General features: G+C 40.9%; 2 protein-coding genes across 6 annotated transcripts in view; one reads left to right on the top strand and one right to left on the bottom strand.

Moving 5' to 3' along the window:
* Positions 1-9,930, bottom strand: part of ELF2 (E74 like ETS transcription factor 2) — a 93,239-nt gene extending 83,309 nt beyond the window's left edge. For 3 of the 5 annotated variants that reach the window (XM_020908537.2, XM_020908543.2, XM_020908542.2), the window contains exon 1: positions 9,712-9,930. The gene's annotated coding sequence lies outside the window, so the exon portion shown is untranslated. Of the gene's footprint in view, positions 1-9,242; positions 9,342-9,711 lie in introns of those variants that run through there. The other 2 variants (XM_020908544.2, XM_020908538.2) reach the window with 2 other exon arrangements.
* On the top strand, positions 5,998-23,438 carry LOC110147192 (uncharacterized). Its single transcript, XM_070475814.1, has 6 exons — positions 5,998-6,039; positions 8,968-9,186; positions 9,272-11,575; positions 16,379-19,773; positions 22,277-22,403; positions 23,128-23,438. The coding sequence occupies exons 1-3, from the start codon at positions 5,998-6,000 to the stop codon at positions 10,520-10,522; spliced, it is 1,512 nt and encodes a 503-aa protein (XP_070331915.1). The 3' UTR covers positions 10,523-11,575; positions 16,379-19,773; positions 22,277-22,403; positions 23,128-23,438.
* Positions 23,439-24,643: the final 1,205 nt, after the last annotated feature.

The raw sequence follows: 24,643 nt of genomic DNA, 5'->3' as shown, positions 1-24,643 counted from the left end.
CTGCAGAAGTAGCTAGGGAGAAAAGTGCACCCAGTCTCTCACTTTGAGGCCTGAACTACTTATGAACAAATGCATGCCTATTTTAACTTGAAGAACTAAGTATTATCTTCTCCACTGCACCTGGAACTCTAATCCCTAGGCAAGAATCTTTGCCACTGTTACAACTGTACTACAAATTCAAAGCTTTAAAGACACTGATTTTTTTGTTGCATTTTTCAGTAAATTTCAAGGAAGAAACAGGAGAAGTTACTTTCCCTTCTATCCTTTATAAAATCATTTATAGAAAACCCTTCAGAAATTTACTCACTCAGAAGTTGCTAAAAAGAATAAAACTGTATCAGTTCAGTTCAGTTGCTCAGTTGTGTCCAACTCTTTGCAACCCATGGACTGCAGCATGCCAGGCTTCCCTGTCCATCACCAACTCCTGGAGCTGGCTCAAACTCAAGTCCAAGTCAGTGATGACATCTAACCTTCTCATCCTCTGTCATCCCCCTTTCCTCCTGCCTTCAATCTTTCCCAGCATCAGGGTCTTTTCTAACGAGTCGGCTCTTTGCATCAGTTGGCCAAAGTACTGGAGCTTCAGGCTATAATTAACTCCTGAGTTAAAAATGTTAAGTCACTGAAATATTTCTCCACTATTTCCCACCCCGCTTAGAAAAAAATCTAAACTCTAACGTGGTCTTTATAAAGATAACCCAGTGGAAGCCCACCCCACCTCTCTGATCTCATTCATCCCTTAATTTCTCTTTCACTGGCTTGCTGAGCTCTAGCCACACAGGCCCTGCTCCTGTAACACTCCAAGCTTGTTCTGCACCTCCTATTCTCTAGGCTACAAAGCTCTTCCAGATTATGAACAAACTGAATCCTCCTCACCCATCGTGCAGATTTCACCTCAAATACCACCTCTTCAGAGAGACATTTTCTTCATGGCTTCCCTCCCACCAAAATTATATCACATTTCCATGTAGCTGCCTTATCATTCTCTATTTGAGATCACAATACCCTACTGTGGGCTTTCCTGGTGGCTCAGCTGGTGAAGAATCCGCCTGCAATGCGGGAGACCTGGGTTCAATCCCTGGGTTGGGAAGATTCCCTGGAAAAGAGAAAGGTTACCCACTCCAGTATTCTGGCCTGGAGAATTCCATGGGCCGCATAGTCCATGGGGTAGCAAAGAGTCGGACACAACTGAGCGATTTTCACTTTACCCTATTTTATTTGTTCATTACATTTATCATTCTCTAAAATTATCTTGTTAATATGTTTAACGTATGTCTCCTCTAACAAAATATAAAGTTCCATGAAAACAAGTACTACATTTATCTCATTTACTATAATCTCTCAAGGAACTAAAGCGAATAAATACTATACGATTAAATGTGCAGGCTCATATAAAAACTTTGATATTTTATAACCATTCTAACACATTATATTGCTCTCGTAGGCTTCTTCTGCTGTTTTTACCCATTAGCACCTACTGTGAGAGAATTAAGCAGCAAGAAATACAAATAAACATGTAGACTTTGTAATATATAAGCAATTCAAAAAATGAACTAAGGTTTCAGAATTAATAGCATGTTTTTCAAATTGTACACTGATCCTACTTATCAGTAAACAATAGTATTGTAAGTAAATTGCTAATTATGTTTAAAAAGAAACTATCAGATGAAATTTAGCATTTATGAGTAATATACTTTTATGCATATCATGAAATACAGATTAAAATATTGAATATAATTTAGAAATAAAACAAACTTCATTTTAGTATTTATCATAGCTTACATATCATCTTCTACTTAAAATTTAATTTCATCTCCAAACAAAAAAACCATGTTTAAAAAAATTAAAGGAAAGTATGACAACTATAACTCATAAAATAGGCAGTCTCAATAAACATACAGATATTATTTTTTTAAAAAAGAATAAATGTAAATCCTGGAGTTAAAAAGTATTAACAATTTTAGAGTTGAAAAATATTAAGAACCAAAATTTGGGGAAATTCCCTGTATATCCAGCAATTAGGACACAAAGTTTTCACTGCCAATCCCTGGTGGGGGAACTAAGATCCCAAAAGCCACTTGGTGCAGGTGGAAAGAAACAGAAAGAACCAAAATTTTAAATTCACTAGCAGAGTTCAAGAGTGGATTGGAGATGACAGAAGAAACAGCCAATGCACTTGAAACTATATCAATCTGTGTGAAAGTTGCTCAGTGGTATCCGACTCTTTGCAACCCCATGCACTATAGCCTACCAGGCCCCTCTGTCCATAGGGATTCTCCAGGCAAGAATACTGGAGTGGGTTGCCATGCCCTCCTCCAGGGGATATTCCCAATCCAAGGATCAAACCCAGGTCTCCCGCCTTGCAGGTGGACTCTTTACCATCTGAGCCACCAGGGAAGCCCACCAATTACGAGGAAAAGAAAATAATTTTTAAAAATTTTAAATTAACAGATCCTCAGAAATATACGAATACCATGAAGCATGGCAACATACACGTAATGAGAGTCCTAGAAAAAAAGAATAGAAAAAATATGTGAAGAAATTATAGATAAAACTTACAAAATGGTTTAAAAATGTTAACCACTACATTTAAGTTTACTGAATCCAAAGGAGGATTACACAAAGAGATCCACACCCAGACATAAAACTGTAAGACTGTTGACTAAGGAAAGAAAATCTTGAAAACACAAAAACTACTCATCAGAAACAATACAGACCAGAAAGTCGATGACATATTCAAGATGCTAAAAGAAAAAAAATGCAGCAAAGAATTCTATATCCAGCCAAAGTACTCTTCAAATATAAAGGCAAAATAAAAACAAGCCCAAGAAACAAAGATTGAGATAATTCATTAGTAACAAACTTTCCTTATAAGAAATCCAAAAGGAAGCTCATGAGACTGAAAGGAAATAATCAGCCCATAAATCAATACATAAAAAGAAATAAAGAATACATAAACTGTAAATATGTGATACTTTATTTTTTGATAAATATTTTAAAAACTGTTTAAATGTTTTCTTCTCAACTATCTTTAAAAACATACAATTATATTAAAATATTGTAAAATTGTATTGTTGGGCTCCTAAAACATAAAAATTTCGTATGTATGATAATCTTGACAGGACAGGGGGAAAAAAACAGAGCAAAGTTTTTATATTTTACTATAATTAAATCAGTCAATTCTGAAGCAAACTGATAAGATACACACTGTAATCCCTAAAGCAACTTAAGAAAATAACTTTTAAAAATCCAGTTAAAAAACTAACAAAGGAATTAAAATGATAGCCTGGAAAATAACTATTAACTCCAGAATAGGCATTAGAGGCCAAAGAAAGAAATAGAAAAGAAATAAGACATATGGAAAATAACTAGCAGAACTGCATAAATCTTACCATCAATGATAACATTAAATGTGAACAGATTATGAATTCTCCAATCAAAAGGCAGAAGTGGTCACATTAATTTTTTAAAATAAGCATTTTAACTATATGCTGTCTATAAGATACACTTTAGATTCAAAACAAGTAAGTTAAAAAGAAAAGGATATGTAATGCAAAGAGTAAAACATAAGCGAGTTGTAGTAGTCAGAGTAACACCAGAAAAAATACTACAAAATGTATTAATGTGTATTATTATATCCATATATCATATCTAATACCAGTCCCAAAAATATGAAGCAAAAATTGACAGAACTGAAAGGAAAAACAGACACTTCAATAATAATAGACTTTAATATCTCACTCGCAGTAATTAATAGAAAAGCTAGACAGAAAATCACAACAAAGAACCAACTTGACCTGATACCTATGAAATATTCCACCCAACAACAGCAGAATACCTTTCTAGTGCACATAGAACATTCTTCAGAAAAGATTACCTACTAGGTCATTAGGATGTTTCAATAAATGTAAAATGAGAAAAAATACAAAGTATGTTCTCTTACTACAGGGGAGTTAAACTAGAAATTAACAACAATGAAATTTAGGGAATCCCCAAATAACTGAAAATTAAATAATACATTTCTAAATAACCATGGGTCAAAGAAGAAATCACAAAGGAAATGAGGAAGTATGAATTACAATTTTAAAAAGCAGAACATATATCAGAAAAGAAGATCTCAGATCAATAACCTAAGCTTCTACCTTAAGAAACTAGAAAAAGAAAAGTAAACTAAATATTAAGCAAACAGAAGGGATGAAATTACAAAGATTAAAATGGAAATCAGTGAAGCAGAAAACAGAATAACTTTTTTCTTTGAAAACGAAACTGACAAATCTTTTCCTAAAATGACTAAGTAAAAAAGAAGAAACATGCTACCAAAATTAGAAATGAAACAAAGACATCAGTACCTATGCTTGCAAAATTAAAAGCACATATAGGACTATTACAAAAAGAATGCCAAAAATATTAAATAGCTTAGATGAAATAGACACATCCCTAGAAACACAATTACCAAAACTAGTAACACAAAACTTAGCAAAAAAAAAAAAATCTGAATAGGTCCAGTGAAGAAACTGAATTAGTAGTTTAAGAATTTTCCAAAAAGGAAAATCTAGGCCCAGGATATTTCATTGATGAATTCTATGAATATATTTAATATATTTAATCCTTCACAAACTCATAGGAAACAGAAGAGGGAACAATTCTCAATTTATTCTGGGATTAAAACATTACAAAATCCAAAGAGTCACAAGAAAACTTCAGACCAGTATCTTCCGTAAGTATAGACACAAAAACATTCAAAACATTAGCAAACTAAATCCAGCAGCAAATAGGAAGAATTATATACCATGATCAAGTGGGATTTACCCCAGGAATACAAGGCTGGTTTAATTGTTAAAAATCAGTTAATATAAAACTCTATATTAATGGAATAAACGACAGAAACCACATGATCACCTCAGACATTAACGTGACCAACCATTCTGTTTTGTCTGGGACTAAGAGTTTCCCAAGAAGCAGGAGTTCCAGTACTAAAACCAGGATCAGCCTGAGCAACTATAACAGTTTGTCATGTTAAGAGATGCAGAAAATGCATTTGATAAACTTCAGTAAAGTTTGATTAAAAAAAACCTCTGAATAAAATAGAACTTAAAAGGAACCCTCTACCAAATAAAGAAATCTGCTACACAACATTTTGTCACAGTTAGCAACAGTGTACTGTATTCTTAAAAAATTAAAGGATTCCCTGGTGGCTCAGTGTCCAAGAATCCATCTGCCAATGCAGAAGACACCCTGGGGTCCAGGAACACCAGATCCCTGGTCCAGGAAGACCCCACATGCTGCAGATCAACTAAGTCCACGGGCCACAACTACTGAGCCTGCGCTCTAGAGCCGAGGAACCAAAACCACTGAAGCCCATGCTTCCTACAGCTTGTGCCTCGGCAACAAGAGAGGCCACGGCAGTGGGAAGTCAGAGCACTGTAACGAGACAGTAGGCCCCACTTGCTTCAACTGGAGAAAAGTCCAAGCAAGAACAAAAATCCAGCGTAGCCAAAAATAAATAAATAAAGAAAATGTCTTTAATTCAAGAGGGTAGATCTCATGTTAAGTGTTCTTACAATAATTTTTTTTTTAATTTAAGTAAAAGATTTGTACATGGAAGATTCTAAAACATCACCAAGAAAAATTAAAGATCAATAAATAAAAAGAAAATTTCATGTTCCTGTATTAAAAAATAATAATAATTTATATTATAAGGCAGCAATTTCATCCCAACCTGATCTACAGATTCAGTGCATTCCCCATCAAAATTCCAAAACATTTTTTTGCAGACAATGACAAGTCAAATTTTTAACCTTTACATGTAACCCAGAATAACCCAGAATAGCCACAATTTTAAAAAATAACAAAATTTAAGGATTTACACTACTTGGTTTCATAAATTACCATAAAGCACAGCAATGGAGACAGAGAGGTACTAGCACAGGACAGACATACAGATAATGAACCAGAACTGCAAGTCCGGAATTAAATCTTTACATTTACAAGCAATGCGGAATGACGATCTTTTCAACGAATGGTGTTAAGACAACCCGTTATGTGCGTGCTAAGTTGCTTCAGTCATGTCCAACTCTTTGTGACCCTATGGGCCATTGCCCGCCAGCTTCCTCTGGTTCATGGGATTCTCCAAGCAAGAATACTGGAGTGGGTTGCCATTTCCTCCTTCAGAGGATCTTCCCACATACAGCAGGTGAATTTAGACCCTTATTTTGTACCATACTCAAAAATTAACTCAAAATATATCATAAATCTAAGAGCAAAATCTATAAAATATCTAGAAGAAAACAAAAAGAAATCCTTAAGCTCTTGGATGAGGTAGAATTCTTGAAACAACAAAAGTATGATCTATAAAAGAAAAATTGGGAAATTAAGCTCCACCAAAATTAAAACTTTGGTGCTTCAAAAGGCTCCCATTAAAGAGAGAGAGAAAAGCCACAGACTGGGAGAAAATATTTGTAAAATCATGTATCTAAGAAAGGACCTGCATCCAGAATGTATTATAAAAACTCTTTCACGTCAATAATAATTCAACAACAGGCAAAAGATCTGAATGGCTTTTTCCACCTAAATGGATATATGAATACCATATGAAAAAATGCTTAACACTTTGCATCTTTAGGAAAACTGCTATTTAAAATCACAAAGAGTTAAACATTTCATAGTACAATGGCTGTAACAAAACAGACAATAACAAGTGTTGGCAAAGGTATGAACAAATTGTAACTCTTATACACTGTTGATAGGAATATAAAATGTGGCCACTTTCAAAAACAGTTTGGCAGTTTCTCAAAAAGTTAGATGACCCAGAAATTCTATTCCTAGGCATCTATCCAAGAGAATGAAACCATATGTCCACACTAAAGACTTAAACTTTCAAGCTTCATTATTTGCAACAGTCAAAAACTGGAAACAATCCAAATGCCCATCAACTGGTCAACAGATAAACAAAATATGGTATATCCATACGTCAAAATACTATTCAGCAATAAAAAGGAACAAAATATTGATGCATGCTACAATATGGATGAATCCTCAAAACATTATGTTAAGAAGCCAGATGATAAAGACTACATATTCTATGTTTCCATTTACATGAAATACCCAGAAAAGAAAAATCTATAGAAACAAAATACAGACCAGTAGTTGACTGGGGCCAAGAGTGAGAATAAGGCTTAACTGCAAAAAGACTAGAAAGAATTTTTATAAGTGATAAAATGTTCTAAAATTGGCTTGTGGTGATAATTTAACAACTTAATATATTTACTAACAAATTATTAAATTTTGCATCCAGAATTAATTTGGGGTATTAAATAACTCAAAAAACTAATTTTTAAAAAAAACTGTATATACCCGGGAGAAATGAAAACATATCCACACAAAAACTTGTAGAAAAATGTGCATAGCAGCATTGCTTGTAATAGCTAAAAAGTAGAAACTCTAATGTTTATCAACTAATCAATGGATAAATAGTATGTGGTATATCCATCCATACCATGGAATATTACTCAGCAATAAAAATGAAATGAAATAATGACACATGCTACAACATGAATGAACTCTCAAAACATTATGCTAAGTCAAAGAAAGCAGTTATGAAAGATCACACATTGTAAGATTCCATTTATGTAATCTGTCCAGAATGGAGACAGAAGGTAATCAGTGCTCGCCTAAGGCTGAGGGTTTTGGAGGAAAATGGAGAGTAACAGTTGATGGGTATGAGGTTCCTTTCCGGGGATAATGAAAATGTTTTAAAACTGATTATGGTGATAGTTTCACAACTCTGTGAATATATTAAAAACCACTGAACTGTACACTTTAAGTTGGTGAATTGAATGGTAGGTTAATTATATCTCAAAGCTGTTATTATCATCAAGGACAATAAACCTTGGTGTACAATCTGTGAGCAGGTAAAGCCATCAACACTGATAAGAACCTACCACAGCCACAGTTCCAATCTATCTACTTAGGATAGAAAAATCTCAAAGTTACAAATTCTTTCCAACCTACTGTGATTATTTTGTAAATGAGTATATATGTCTGAAATGAAAAGTAATCATTTATCAATTAGTTCAATCACTAAGTTTAAAAAAATACTGACATTAAATTGTCCAATTTCAAATGCCCAAGATATATGAATTTCCTATTTCATGTTTTTAGAAGCTATCTCAGTAATACTCATATAAACTCACTTTGTAAACTATTACATCATATTTAGACCTTATTCCTAAACCCTTTTAAATGCAATCAGCTTCCAGCCTTATATAATGTCATTCTACCTTCTGAAGAAAAGAAGAAATTCTGAAATTCAAATATCCAATCCTATCTTTGTAAAGAAGACATTCTTCTGTGCATTCTGGCACTATTCTGTGACCACAGCACTAGACAAAGTGCATAATTTATCTCACGATACAGACTCACAGTTAAAAAGAAAGGCAAGTCTGATTACTAAACACCAGATTACTGTTCTATCATCACCGGATTAAAATTTAAACCACACAGTTGAAATAAATGTTGCTAAACACAAGATAGGGGGTGAAATTCACAGTTGTACAATCAAGTGTTCGCCTCTTACTTCTTTCATTAAGTACTATGAACTTAAAGGCTATTCTGCAGCGTAGCTAGCTCCTACAAAAAAAGAGCCCAGGATGCTGGCACATGAGAAACATTAGTAACGATTCGATCTAGATCACTCTTGGGGTAATGGAATATTTTCTCTGTCCTCTACTGACATGCAATAAAAATGCCCCAGTAGAGTAGAGAGGGGACTCGGCTGCCAAGCTAGGAAAGCTGCTCAGGCAGTCAGTTCCAGCCCTACCCAAGCCTTCCCCGTCCTCCTGCCGCGTCCCCCCCACCCTCCAACATCCAGGAACACGGTCCCTGAGGGCCAGCTTCACGAAGAGAGGCTCCATAAGGCGGTCACTGGACGCGCGTGTTACCAAGCCCGTTTTTGTTTTGTTTAAAAACCAGATTCCTGTCAGAGCCCAGCCTCCCCACTCCCGCGGGAACAGGGGGAAGTGGCAGCGGGGGGCCGGGGTGGAGAGAGAGAATAAAAGAATGACCGAGTACAACCTGCCGTGCCAGCTAGCCGCAGAGGGCAGGAAAGGTAAGAGGCGGCTAGGAGGCCCGACGGCGGAGGAAACTGCTCCCCAGCCGTCCACGCCACTCCACGCGGCCGCAGCCTCCCGGGTCCCGCCCCGGGCTCGCCGCCCTGCCCCGGCGCCGGCCGCCGCCTCCCGCCTTACCCGACCCTCCCAGGACGCGTTTCCTCTAGGGCCGGACCCCCGCCCCGGCCTCCTCGCGGGATAAGGCGGGTCAGTTCAGTCCGCTTCTCGGCAGAGGTGACTCGCGCGGCGATGTAAACACAGCCAGACCAGCTGCGCGCGGCCCATCCCCCGCGCCGGGGTCTGTAACCTCTTCCCTCAGCCCTGCTCCGCGCCCCGCGCTCCTCGCGGGCGGGCGCGCCGCGCGCCTTCCCCTTTCTCCAAGTCCAGCTCCCCGACCGTTGCCCCGGGGCACTCAGCCCCCTTTCCCAGCTCCCGGCCGGTGTCACCGCCACAGCCTCCGGAAAACCCTCCGCAAACCCCGGAGCAAACAACACAGGCGCCGGGCGGGGGCGCGGAGAGAGGCGGTGGCACCCGGGACGGCAAGCCTTTCTCGCCGCACCCTCCGCGCTCCCTCCCTCCCACCAGCCTCGGCGGCCCGCGCTCTTACCTGCTCTCCGCGTCGCCCGGGAAGACCGCCGCGTCGCTTTCCCTCCCGGCAGGGCCGCGGACTAGCCGCCGCCGCCGCCGCGGCGTCCGGAGGGAGCCGGGGCCTCCCCGGCTGCCCGAGCCGCTCCACTGGGAGAGGAGGAGACAAAACAGCGGCGCGCCGCCCCGCGCAGAGCCCCCCGCCCGCGCCGCCTCACCGACCCCCTAACCGCCGAGGCGACGGCGGCGACACTGAGCGCGGCGCGGGGAGCAATGGTGGCCCCCGCCCTCCACCCCCCGCCTCGGCTCCTCCCCCTCGGCCTCCTGCCGCCGCCACCAGGACACTCGAGTCCGCCTCCCCCACCCCGCCCGCTCCGAGCGCTCCTCCCCTCCCCACGCGGCGGCGGGCGGGGGGGTGGGGGGGAGCGGCGGCACCGCCAGTCACCGCCGCGCCTGTCAAACCCCGGCCGGCTATTTATACCCGGCGGGGCCCCGCCGCCCTGGGCCCGCACCAGCCCGCCCAACGTGCTTCCGTGGCCGTCTCGAGTCTCGCCCGCCCTGTAGCCCCCCAACTTCTCCCAAGCCCGCCTTCTCAGGTAAAGACTCTCGCCACTTGTCCCGCTTCCTGCTCGGCGCCTTGGCCAGCCTGTTCCCGACTCCGACCCCGGCCTGGGACTGGCGCGGGGGCTCCCAAACGCGGGCCGGCGCGTGGGGGGCAGCGGGGCCGCGCGTGCACCTGCAGCGGCCGCCGGCCCGGACCGCACTCACACGCCCCTGCCCCCTCTCTGAGGGCCCCCGCGGGCCCGGGCGGTCACCCCATCCCCGTGCTCTAGACTCCCGCCCTTCTGCAGGGACGGCCCGGCCCTCGGGCAGCCTGACAGTCACTGAGGGCCGGAGGTTATGGAAACTCCTAGCCCGGGTCTCCAGCATCTCCACTCCGAAGCCTGGACTAAGTGGAAGGCGGGGGCGCGGGCGGGCCGGAGCGCGCCGCCGGCCCCGCCCCCGGTGCCTCCCCGGCCGGTGACGCCCGGGGAGCCACGCCCCTCCCTGCCCGCGCCCCTCCGCGCAGCCTGCTCCTCCTCCTCCCGCTAGCCTGCAAACGCCCGGCCTTGTACACCGCGGACCCCGCCCCATTCCCAGAAATTACCACCCGCCCAACGGCCGGGCCGCGCGACGGTTGGTGCCCGCGTTTGCTGACGGGCGGGCGGCGGGGCTCAGCGCGCAGCTGCGGAGCGCGGCGGGCCGTCCCCTGGCTCTGGCCCCGGGGAGCTGCGGATGCCCGCACCGAGCCATTGTCGCTCCTCGCTCGGTCGGCGACGGACGAAGAAGTAACTGAAGTCTGAGGATTGTCGGTGCGGAAATGCGGGAGAGTGTTGGTGCGGGAGTATTTGGGAGCCTGCGAATTCGAAAGAAAAGGAAAACCCAGCTGTAGCGGAGAGCTTCTGGTTTCCCCCCTTTCACACAAAGAGGAATCTCTGAGCAGGGCACTCACGCGCCTCCAAGTACACAAAAGCCCCTGACACGGTGCCCAGGGTTGCACTGCGTTTGTAGCGCCTCGTTAATGATCTTTCTTACGCACAGTTATGCATATAAACGCCTCAATCTATTCCCCCACCAACACGCTTGGCAGAAGCCGCGTTTTCTTGTGTTTATTCAACAAAGAACCGAGACTGTCCCAGTGCGCGTGGGGACCGATTCTGGTCCCCTCCCGGGCTCCTGCAGCCGCACTCCGATGGACCCGGCACAGTGTTCAGCTGGTTCGTTTCCCAGGTCCAGTCACTCTGTTTGAGGCTCCACCGTCAGTCCTGAGCGAAGGAAAAAACCTGAGGATTATAAGAAATAGCTGTTCTTGAAAGTAACGTGGGAACCGTGGAAATAACGCTACAGTAAGGCTCAAACTTCAAAGAATCATAGGAGGCCCTCTGATAGAAGTCTCTGAAGAGCGAGAAGTTTAATGATCTTCTCTTTCTTTTTTAAATTTAATAATGCCTGTATATTTACTGGGATGCCAGGAGGGTTGCGAGAGGATTCTTTCCTATCCGAAAAAGCAACTGTGGATACTTTTTTTCTTAAGAGATTTTTGCTTTAAACATAGGGGAAATCTGGATAGCAAACAGGGTCAAAGAGATCCTCTGAACTCTGATGAAGTTTTAGAGATTCCTGAGTTTTAAAACATAGCGACTCTTGCCACTTTTCTAAATTAAAGAATTTATAAAGTCTTACAACATTCAAGGGCTTCCCTTGTGGCTCAGCTGGTAAAGAATCTGCCTGCAGTGGGGGAGACCTGGATTTGATCCCTGGGTTGGGAAGATCACCTGGAGGAGGCTACCCACTCCAGTATTCCGGCCTGGAGAATTCCATAGACTGTATAGTCCGTGCTGTCGCAAAGAGTCCGACACAACTGAACGACTTTCCCTATAACATTCAAATCTTTCATACATTAAACAGCATCCTTTCTAGGGCAGTATTTCTAATGCCCTATTTCCTGTAAAATAGCCTATCACTTAAGGGAACTGTAAAGAATTGGCCTGCAATGCAGGAGACTCAGTTTCATTCCTTGGGTTGGTAAGACCCGCTGGAGTAGGAAATGGCAACCCACTCCAGTATTCTTGCCTGGAAAATCCCATGGACTGAGGAGCCTGATGGACTACAATCCATGAGGTCACAAAGAGTTGGATACGACTTAAGCGCCTGAGCATAAGTTCACTATTGTCCATTTTTTATATTTGTAAGGAATTAATATTCAGTACTACTGTTATCTCCATGACTATAACATGACATATTAAAGAGTGTGCAACAAAGCCCTGATTTCTAAGTTAGGAACAGATTTGGTCTGTATATATAGAGACCAAATATTAATAAGATTATATGTATACTAGGTAGAATAATTTTGTACTTTTTCTTTTTTTACATACTTTTCTGTTTCCCTTTTGTTTTCACTAAGAAAATCTCTTTTTAAGACCACTTTTAGACTCTTCAGCCTGCCTTCAATATGATAGGTGAAATAAGAAGAGATTATCATCACTTTTATTTTTTTATTTTTTTTAACATTTATTTTTATTCATTTGGCTGCATAGAGTCTTAGTTGTGGCATGTGGGATCTAGTTCCCTGACCAGGGATCGAACCCAGCCCCCCTGTATCAGGAGCACAGAGTCTTAGCCACTGGACCACCAGGGAATTCCCTATCATCACTTTTATATCAGAATGTTAAGTGGGAGAAGGACCCCTTAGCACCTACTTTAAGGGTGGAAGTGGTAATCAGCATGAGGAATGAAGGAGAAGATTAAATTCTCCAAGTGGTAGCCTATAAATGATTTGTCCCTCCCAAATTGAAAATTCTCATTTTGGGGCAAATACTTGAGCACTATGAGTTATAGTTGATTAAATAAGGCCCTATTCCCTTTCAAAGTGAATAATCCAAGAGAACAAAGGAATGCCATGCTGCCTTTTCTAACCAGTATTCTACTGGTCATACAGACTACTCCTAACTCAACGTGGGATGGCACTACACAAGGACATAACACCAGAAGATGAACATCACTAGGGCCATGTTGGAAGCCAGGTATCGCAAGGCCCTGACACAGTAGTGAATTCTGAGTGACTGACATAGGTTTTAAACTTGTTGGATTCCCTCATTGCAGGTGGGCAAATCACAGGTTACCAACAATTATGTAAACTTTATAAGAACAGTCAGAAAAATCTCTTCTTGTCTCTTTAAAGAGTAAGGGGTTCTGGGCAACTGTCCAGTTATACTCTGGTGTTGGTGAGTTCCTGTATCCATCCCTCCAACCAGCCCTTTCTGGGCATCTCCAAAGATAATTATTCATAACTCTCCCATATCCTGTGTCTGCAAAGGAACCCAATCCCCAAACTCATGTTTTGTTTTAGATACCATCTTGCCTTTTATAAGTCAGAATCTCTTAAACATTGTATGTTAATCAAGTTATAATAGGCCTGCCTGAGAGAATGATGAAAACCAAAATAATTTTGGAGGAACATGTTAAGTTTCCATAATTCAATGAAATAGTTCTTAAGAATGAAATTTGTACCATCAAATGCAACCAGATAAGCAGAAAGTGTAAAGTTTTTAATATAGAATGGACACCAAATCCTCTTGAGTTACATGTGTAATTTTACCATGTATTTTCCATGTTTTACCATGTTATTTTCTTGTAAAATAAGTACTTAAAATCGTTTCATAACTTGAGTTCTTGATATACCTACAAAGCAGTCTTCTCTTTAAAACAGTGCTTTAGTTGGAAGCATTGTATTTATTCTAACCACATATAAATTACTTTCAAAAAAATAAAAATAAATTACTTTCAAGGAATATTTTATTAGTTTTTAAAAATATTTGAAGTATTTAGCATGGATTACACTTTATTCTGGTTAGGATTTCTAATATTTTCAATGGTAAAACCAACTTTTGTAAGCAGATTTTGCCTCCTTATCTTTATCATTAAGTTAAATAATTCCATGGAATTCTCCAGGCAAGAATACTGGAGTGGATTGCCATTCCCTTCTCAGGGATCTTCCCAACCCAGCGATTGAACCCAGGTCTCCTGCATTATAGGCAGTTTCTTTACCATCTGAGCCACTAGGGAAGCCCATAAAATTAAAAGTTCAAGTGAAATGTATATGAAGATATTTTATTAGTGATTTAGGATTATATTTAATCTTTAAAGTTTCAGATTTAGCACTTCCCAGGTGGTGCTAGTGGTAAAGAACCTGCGTGCCAATGTAGGAGACACAAGAGACGTGGGTTCGATTCCTGAGTCAGGAAGATTCGGTGGAGTTGGAAATGGCAACCTGCTCCAGTATTCTTGCCTGGAGAATCCCGAGGACAGAAGAGTCTGGTGGGCTACAGTCCGTAGGGTTGCAAAGAGTCAGACACGACTGAAGCAAAGCAAGCAAGAAAAGTTTCTGAATGAAATTGATTTCTTAATAAAATTCAGGATAAATGCTATAGTAGTTAATTAAAACACAAAGATAAATGTCTTCCGTGGAGAAAGATCTGAAATAAATTGCCATATCTTCAGGCTGACTAGTTTTCAAAGACACTTAGCTGTTTCTTTCATGCTACTAAGATAAAATGAGTTAGTAGAAATTTTTCTTTCCATTCATTTCCTGGATCACCCTGAAAGTTAGAAAAGCACACCAAAAGCCATGTTTTTCCCATTATTTATTTACTTTCTTCTCTGGTGGTTTTTCCTACGGTCAGCTAATCAGAATGAGTAGCATCATATTTGTAGTAAATAACAGCAGTGATAATAATACATTATTGTTATTATTATACGTGATATATTATTATTAGATTAGATAGATATAATAATAACAATAATATTGGCTCCTATTAGTATACATATAACTGGATACTTTGTGTTCATTAATCTTATGAATTCTGTATAATTATCCCATACTATAGTTCATGTTGAAGGTATGAGAGATTAAGCCACTTGTTCAAAGTTACATAGTAGAGGGACTTTTCTAGTGGCCCAGTGTTTAAGACTCCATGCTTCCATTGCAGGGAATGCAACTAAGATCCTGCATGTTGCATGGCAAAAACATTAAAAAAAATTTTTTTTATAACGTTATGCAGTAGATAGTGCAATTGGAGATTTACTCCTCCAGAGCCTGTGTTCTCAACCACTAACACTGAATACACCTAAAATGCAACCTTGTTTCAACTGTTCTTGTCCAAACATCAAGGATGAAAAGTATTGCCCTCTGCTTCAGCCTTGACAGCAGCCTCCTGTCCTATTCCCCCTAAATTCGTAGGGCAGGGCCCCAACCTTGCAGCCCTGCTCACCTCTGTTGGCATCCCTGCTCTGCCTAACGCAGCAGGCACTGCTGCAGACAGCTGAATGTTTCTGGCTGTGTTCCCTATCTGCCTCTCCAGACACTCCCTTTTCCTCTGGTTGCCAACATCTTCTCTGTACTCTGGCCTGTGGCTCCTATATCCTGTTCTTCCTGTCTGTCTCATTGTGTCTGAGTAGACTTTCCATTATCTGCTGATGACACTGACTGCTAAGCAAAAAGAAAGGGGAATTTAAGGCCGGGATAAGAATCCAATCAATATGGAGGATAAGAGGTCACAGGAGAACCATAATTGAAATGTGAATGCCAGACAGAAAAGAATGGAATAAATGGGAAGGGGAGAGTTCTAAAATACTGTGAATGTATATGAAAGACTGGACACTCTCATAATGTAAAGGAGAAAGGGAAACAAAAATAGTTCTATGGTTCAAATTAATATTCAGCTGTCTATGAATTAGTATAGTAATTGATAATATCTGTGCTGACATGTGGTCAGAATCCTGTGTGTGTGCTCCATTGTGTTTGACTCTTGGACTGGCACTCTTGGACTCTTGACTCTTGGACTGGCACCCCGCCAGGCTCCTCTGTCCATGGAATTTTCCAGGCAAGAATACTGGAGTGGGTTGCCATTTCCTACTCCAGGGGATCTTCCCAACCCTGGGACCAAACCCATGTCTCCTGCATCAGCAGGCGGATTCTTTACCACTGAGCCACCTGGGAAACCCTGGTCAGAGTCCTAAATACCAACAAAATGCTTTTGAAATTTAGATTAGTGTAGATCTAGTAATAGTGTAGATCAAATGTGTATTTTCTTTTAAGCTTTTTTTAATCCTCATAACAACACAGTCAGGAAGGTGTTATCATTTTGCAGATTATGAAGTTGAGGCAACTGAAGGTGTAGAACAATTTTTCCAAGACCAGCAGCAAGTGAGTAGTGGGGCCAGGCATGGAAACTAAGCAGACTGGCTCCAGAGTCCCTGCTCTCAACACTGCTCAGCTTCCTCCTGCTCTTCTTCTGCAGCATCTCCAAGGCTAAGGCGACGGGTCAGGCCGGCTTCTCCCCATCCTGCGCTCTCCTGTGATTTAAAGTAGGTGAAGAGGGAAGTGGGAGGGGGGATCGGGATGGGGAATACATGTAAATCAACGGCTGATTCATGTCAATGTATGACAAAAACCACTATAATACTGTGAAGTAATTAGCCTCCAACTAATAAAAATAAATGACAAAAATAAAATAAAGTAGGTGAAGGAGCCCAGTTCACAAGTCAACAAACCTAAAAGTGGCTTACATTCTACTAGAGAATTCCAGAGTCCACTTACAGTGTCTGCATTGTTATTTGGTTGCCTGAATGGAGAAAGAAAATTAAAATATACTCTATTTTTTAATTAACTATTTGATATGCCAATAAAATAATTTTCCTACATTCATTGGCTACATACTCTCTTCTTCATGATGATTTTGCAATATTAATTTCATGGAAAGAATAGAAAGATCATTTTTTTCCTCTAGCTTAGAATATTAAAATTTGGTTTTTATTACTGATACTTTAGAAGTGTTTCTGTTAGCCTTATAACTTATTATTGATAATATATACATTTTAGGAAAGTTTTCAATTTGCAGGAATTTCTATCACATTTCTTTCATATAGAAGTAAGATTTTAGTTTATTCCAGTTTTCATACACTGTGACTAATCTTAGATATTCTTTGACTTTGAAAACAGTATTTGAAAACTGATATGTATAGGATGGATAAACAACAAGGTCTTACTGTATAGCACAAGAAACTATATTCAATATCCTGTATCATAATGGAAAAGAATATGAAAAATAATATGTATGTGTACAAGTTAGTCACTTTGCTGTATAGCAGACATTAGTTCAACATTTTAAATCAATATACTTAAGTAAAAATTTTTTTAAATGCCTCTTAGACAAAAAAAAAATTAGTTGCTATTTGATGTTCAGTGAGTAGTGATGATGAATCATGTTATCACTATGGATGTCACTTTTTAATGTCAAATCAGTCATGTACTTACATATTTTGCCAATTTATTCCTAGAGTCATTCCTGTCAACTCTGGTATAATCCAAAACCTTCTCATTACTTATTTTCAAATTTATCTTTTCCTTTGAATGTTTGCTTTGATTTGTTTTGAAATTATGATCTCGATTTCTATTTTTGATGTAACCATCATCTTTATCACTTTTGTCTCATAGTCCTTTAATTTTTGTCTGAATAAATATATTTATCTAAAATTGACAAATTCAATAATTTTCAAATTTAAATTTTAAAATAAAAAGGTACTCTTCATATCTGTTCAAATCAGGAATCTAGTTCTTATTTATTCTCTTGAAATATTCCAAAATGCCTTTTCAAATTACAGTTAAAATGCACATTCAAGCTTTATGAATCTTTTGAATAAATATTTTACCACTCATTTGTATATGAGTTTCTCTTCTGAATCTTCATAATACATATTTTTAGAATCCTCATCTTATCACTGCACCTATGTTGCAAGTCTTGAACAGTTTGACAGTGGAGAAACTGTCCTATTATATGGAGAGCCTGAAGTGAAATAAGTTGGCATGTGTGTTTAAATGCTCCATCTAAGGATTGGTGATGGTTCATCTGACACGTGAACCTGAAAAAAGAACATGTAACTGTAGCAAAATACTGAAGTCGTCCGCAGCTTCAGGTAAGGTGTGGAGGCAGATTTCCAATACTCTCCCAAGAGAAAAAATAGCCAGAAATGGCTGGTGCAGACTACAAGAATGAGTGAGTAGAGAAAGAAGACAGATCTGAACCAACTGTGGTTGAAAAGTCTTACTTTAACAAATTTTACAAAACACTCATCCATGTGAGCATGTTGGTGAGACTCATTCTGGGTTCTCCTTAGCAGTCAGTTAAGAAGCACTGAACTTAAAGTTTATTAACCTTAGGCCCAGCTGTCCACCTACCCCAAAGTTCTCCAAATGTGCTGGTTCCCTTATAATACTCTCCTTTCAGCTTAGGTTACATCAAGTTGGTTTCCATTTTTTTGTTTGTTTATTTATTTCCTTTTTTTTGGTTTCCATTTTTTGCAAACCAAAATATTTCCTACAAGACTCTGTTTTTCCCAGATTACTGCATTAAACCTATAACTAGTATGCTTAATACTATCCCCAATCCCAATTGGTTTTATACATCCCTGCCAGATAAATCTCACTATAGCATAGTCCTGATGATGTCGTTGCTCAGAACCTCTGAGTACAAACTCCTCAACTTGGCATTGAGGGTGGTGAGTTTCAGAACACACTGTCCCAAAATATGGCACCTTGGCATACTAAATATTTTAAACTGAAGGAGTTTGATTAAATACAAGAAGCAAGGTCACTCTGACTCCTCTTCCCCCACCCCTTCTTTCCTGAAACAAACCCTAAAACTCTCCTGTGAAATGTGACCTCTCTATCCCCAGGAAGGGAGCATCCTTATCTCCAAAGACAAAGGGACACCAAGAGGAATGATAACCAGAGGCCTTGCTAACTTTCCCCTAGTTTCTTACAGTTACCTCGCATTCCTTAACTGAACATACTCAACTGTCCACTCTTATCCAAAAGTGAAAGTGTTAGTCACTCAGTCCTGTCCAGTTCTTTGTGACCACATGGATTGCAGCCTGCCAGGCTCCTCTGTCCATGGGATTTCCCAGGCAAGAATACTGGAGTGGGTAGCTCTTCCCTTCTCTGGGAGATCTTCCCAACCCAGGGATCAAACCCAAGCCCCCTGCATTGCAGGTAGTTTTTTTACTGTCTGAGCTACCAGGAAAGCCTACTCTTCATCCAGCATAGCCTAAAAGCACACTGGTCTGTTTCTCTGGGTCTTCATTTCTGTATGAAAACTCTCATGTCCTGTAAAATTTATATTAAATAAGTGTGTATGCTTTTGCCCTGTCAGTCTTGCTGTGTTGGTTTACTTCTCAGACCCAGCCAGGTACCCTAAGAGGAAAACTTCCCTCCTCCACAGCGGCCTCTGTGTAAGGACCCATGGCATCTCTCCAGGTCAGCTTCCCACCACCTCCCTTGGTGGAGGCGCGGCCCGGGCAGCCCACAGGCCTCGGGGATCACACCCTGAACGTTCCCACCCCTCTGCCTCCACTCAGGATCCTCCTCTACACTTCACTTCTCTGCTGCGCTGGCTGTCAGAGCTACAGATCCTTCAAGGGCTGCCTCAAACGTCCTCTCAATTTATGAAGTTTTTCATGAGTTCACAACAGATCTCTATTCCCCAAGGTAAATACGATTTTTGCCCCACTTCGACTCACTGTAGCTTTTGTCGGTTCTTAACTCCTCAATGACGCAGTATTTGTCCTTAGTTTATTGTCACTGTATACAGCAGTCTTACATCTTGTGTGCATGGTCAGTCGCTTCAGTCCTGTCCGACTCTTTGCAATTCTATGAACTGCAGCCCACCAGGCTCCTCTGTCCGTGGGGGGATTCTCCAGGCAAGAATACTGGAGTGGGTTGCCATACCCTCCTCCAGGGGATCTTCCGGACCTAAGATCGAGCTTGGGTCTCCTGCATTGCAGGCGGATTCTTTATTGCTGAGCCCCTGGGGAAGCCTACCTTACATCTTACTCAGGAGTTAGGCTCCAAAGTCAGTGAGCAAGGACCAAAAAAGTTATAGTGCAAAAAACTCTCAAAATTTCCTAAGAAGGTGGCAATTCAGAGATTAATAACTGTTCTCCTGAGATCAACAGCACTCTCTTTCAGCATAATCAAAAGACATCCACGGCTGTACCCTAGCCGAGATGAGTTGCCCTGAAAGGAAGAACCCTGCTAAATGCACTCTGAGTGTTAGTCGCTCAGTCGTGTCCTACTCTTTGCGACTCCATGAACTGTAGCCCGCCAGGCTTCTCTGTCCATGGGATTCTCCAGGCAAGACTACTGGAGTGGGTAGCCATTCTCTTCTCAGGGTACCTTCCTGACCCAGGGATGGAACCTGGGGCTTCTACACTGCAGACAGATTCTTTACTGTCTGAGCCGCCAAGGATCACCTTTGGCTTGGCGAACTGCCCACGCTGTGAGTCACAGAAGCCCAACAGGACAGTCCTTCATCTCCCATAATGCACTCCCTCCAAAGTGAGTGACAGCCGAGTAGAAGGAGAAGAGGGACTGCCCTTCCCATTTAAATTCTCCTCTTAGCCTCAGTTCCTATGAGCTGAATTCATGTAAAGTAAATGCACCCGTGATAGCATTTTGACTCCCGGCTCCACCATTTACTAATATGTAACCACGGCCATGTTATTTAATCACTTTCTCTACACCTCAGTTTACATCTGCAAAAAGGAACAGTGATAAGTCCTAATTAAATTAATGAACTTGTAACGGTTAAATTAGTTAGCTTGTAAAATAATACTGTTTACCTTCTAGGCTGTAAATGAAAATTAGATGCACTAATATATGTAAAGCACTTAGGAAAGTCTTGGCATGTGATAGTGCTCAATAAATATTGCCTATTTTTAAAATTTTAAAAAAATTTTACTGAAGTATAGTTGGCTTAGGATGTTGTGTTTAATTTACGCTGTACAACAAAGTGACTCAGTTATACATATATATTCTTTTTCACATTCTTTCCCATTATGGTTCATCAGAGGTCACTGCCTACAGTTCCCTGTGCTATACAGTAGGACCTTGTTGTTCATCCATCCTATATGTACTAGTTTGCATCTGCCAATCCCCATCTCCCAATCATCCTTCCCTCTGCTTACCTCCCCCGTGGCAACCACAAGCCTATTCTCTAGAAATATTACCTATTATTATTGCTTATCTTTCTTTCTTTTTCTACTCGTAAAAGTTTTAGATGAGAAACACTTAGAAGAGTGCCTATGATAGAATACTCCATAAGGGTTAGTTATTATTATTATTATTATCATTTCACCACTACCGCCTCCCTATTGAAAGTTTCTTGAGGACAGGGACATTATCTTACACAACTTTATGTCTTTGCAGTGGCTCAAAATAGTGCCTGGTACTTATGAGTCACTCAAAAAATAGTCAAACATCAGATAATGCTGCCCCCCTACCAAATTACTGAGTTACATTGATTTGATTTTCACAGTTTCATAAAGAAATAAAAGAAATGCATATCCATGAATACCTGAATAACTTTTCTACACTCTTAAACTGTCTTTACCATTTTCAGCAAAGTTCTTCACTGTAAGAACTCCCCCAGGTGGCGCTGAAAAACTTCCTGAATAAGGAGTTATTCAAGTACCAGAGTTGGAATGTGAATTACTTGGGGGTAAATGTTGACTTTGGCTTCTCTGAGTTTTACTAAGGACATTTGTACTGTAAAAGCTGATCTTTAAAGCTCATAATTCGCCACCTGTGGTTTGAAACCACCTTGGAAATGATGCCAGGACACCAAGAAATATAAAATCATGTGTTTGTAACTGATTACAAATCTTTTTGTATCTTAGATCTCCTGTCTTTTAAATAAAGATAATAATATCAACTGACCTCAAAAATGTGACAAATAATAAATGTGAAGCTTTGGAAGTTAACGTTACTAGAAGACTTAGTTAAAAGACATCACAGTCTATTAGTTAAAAGTCTCCGTTGTCGATATATATGTGTATATAACTGATTCACTTCGCTCTACGGCAGAAACTAGCACAGTATTGTAAGTCAATTAAATTCCAATAAAAATTAATTTAAAAAATAAAATATTCCACTGTCAGAGATACATTTTTCTACACATGTACTTGTTTAGGAAGCTTTTCGCTTTTTACAGCTCACATCTTTCAAAGGGACCACATGGAGGGAAAGAATGGGAGACTGTCAGACCGAAGCATCTTTAAATAATCTTTGCCATCAATGAGATGCAGAGGTGTCAGTCAGATAGAGCTCTGTCGACCCAGGTAGGTGTCAAATACTCCTCCTAGTTTAACAAATGGGGAAATGTTCTTTTCCTAGCAACTGGTGTGATCGTTTTTGTTGCGAATGAGACTCTCCTCTGTTGGGAAAATTCCACGGTTAGCCTGCTTGGAAGCTGAGACCTCAGGGAGAGGAATCACTGCCCAGCCTAGAACAAGGAAGGGAAAGGGATTGCCCTGGAGAGGGAGGGAGAGGAGGGGGAGAGGAGGGGGCGGGTGGAGCTGTTGAGAAGATGGAAAGCTAACCATGCCCTCTGAGATTCATCCTTCCAGCAATCTCACACATCCTGGGAAAAGTTACTAACATCACAAAGTACTTGTCAGATAAGGAACGCAGTGGAAAACGGGAGAGTGTTCCTAATGGCCATCTTTGCCTAAAGTAGAAACCCAAAGAACCCTGAGGAAGCAAGAGCTTCCTGGGATTCACAGAAATCTCTGGGCAGGATCTAGACTCTCACAGTCTATAAATTATGAGGGTGCTAGCACCAAGGATGGGGAGGCCCCAATCCCACCTGGTTTACATTAGTAGTAGTAGTAAGATAAAGGTAGCTTATTTACAAAATTATGAATCTTTAAACAAAATTTTAAGCAAAGGGAAAATAAGAGCTAAACATTTTTAAGTACTTTTGTTAGGGGAAGCACACTGATTGAAACCACCCACCCTGGCCAGGCACCATAGTAACCATTCGCATGAGTTGTTTTATGATAGGAGTTCCTGATAAGGAATAGGGAACTAGTAAGTCACCACCAACCGGAAGAGTTCGGGAAAGGTCGAAAGAAGACACCGCGCGTCCGTCCACTTCCCAGAATCCCTCTCGCTAGCATCCATCCATCTTGGCGTGCACCACCAGGAAAGACTCTGAATTTGATTGATTGGCCAAAGGCCACCCGGAAACTAATCCCATCACCATAAAACCCGAAACCATGATCCATGCAGCAGAGCAGTTCTCCTGGGTTCCCTCACCCTCCTGCTCTCCACCCCAGTGCCCTTTCCCAATAAAATCTCTTCTTTTGTCAGCACATGTGTCTCCTCGGACAAGTCATTTCCGAGTGTTAGTCAAGAGCCCAGTTTCAAGCCCTGGAAGGGGTCCCCCTTCCTACAACACTTTTAAGTAAAACCATAGAGCATTTTGCCTACAAAACCAGGCAGACCACCGTCACTATGAGAGCCGAAATAAATGACAAGGGAACTTCCTTGCTGTGTTAACAATTTTGAGCAAAATTTGGGAAAATACTTTAAAATGGAGATTGCTTTACTGTAACACTTATCCAGAAATTAGGGGTCCTCAAACAGAAATACGGATTTTATCCTTTCTTATCTGAAGATTTAATTTTTTAGAATAAAGTTAACCATTTATCTTATTACAAAAATAACACATGACCATTTTAAAACTTTTAAAACACTAAGAGGATAAATCCATGTCTTTTTTCTAGCCTCCATGAAATTCGAAGATCATTCTCAGTATGGTATGAATAGCTTGTGCTGAGAGTGAATTAGAGGTGAAGGTTGTAGAACTATCCTTGTAGCTTTGGTAAAAAAAGATAAAAGAAGAAAGAACTTTTCACTTCATCCATTGAATTAGCTGGGCTCCCAGTGACACATGACAGAAACTAACTTGAACCAGTTTAGCCAAATATGGCAATTAATTTATTGGCTTACATATGCAAACCATAGGACAGGGAAGGACAACAGGAACAAAACCTCTCACTTTCAGGATGCTCCCTCTCCATCTTTCTTCTCTACTTCTCTTGTCTGGGTTTATTTTCTCAAGTTATTTGCCACCATGAGAAATACTATGGGCTTCAGGCTCACATCCTTACGTGTCCATGGGCCTCATAGGTAGAAAGTAGACCTATAACATGAGTGCTATTTCCAGAAGAATAGAAAAAAGTTGAAAGAAAAATATTGTTCACTATATTCTTTGCTGCCTCTCCCACCACTATGCTAATACACGTAGTCTTCTTCCCATACATACAATTCCAAAAATGCCCTTGTCGAGCCACTAATGATCAACCAGAATCTTCATTGGAAGGACTGTTGCAGAAGCTGAAGCTCCAGTACTTTGGCCACCTGATGTGAAGAGCTGACACATTGGAAAAGACCCTGATGCTGGAAAAGACTGGAGAAAAAAGGAGAAGGGGCGGCAGAGGATGAGGTGGTTAGATAGCATCACCGACTCAACGGACGTGAGTTTGAGCAAACTCTGGGAGATAGTGGAGGACAG

The sequence above is a fragment of the Odocoileus virginianus genome, chromosome 12 (genome assembly GCF_023699985.2).
Source record: "Odocoileus virginianus isolate 20LAN1187 ecotype Illinois chromosome 12, Ovbor_1.2, whole genome shotgun sequence".
Lineage (NCBI taxonomy): Eukaryota > Metazoa > Chordata > Mammalia > Artiodactyla > Cervidae > Odocoileus > Odocoileus virginianus.
This window is presented reverse-complemented; position numbering and strand designations above follow the sequence as displayed.

Coding starts and splice junctions, on each gene's coding strand:
- LOC110147192 (XM_070475814.1), top strand. CDS start 5,998: ATGACGATCTTTTCAACGAATGGTGTTAAGACAACCCGTTAT. Junction 6,040..8,967: donor GTGTTAAGACAACCCGTTAT/GTGCGTGCTAAG, acceptor TTTAAAAACCAG/ATTCCTGTCAGAGCCCAGCC. Junction 9,187..9,271: donor ACGCGGCCGCAGCCTCCCGG/GTCCCGCCCCGG, acceptor CGTTTCCTCTAG/GGCCGGACCCCCGCCCCGGC.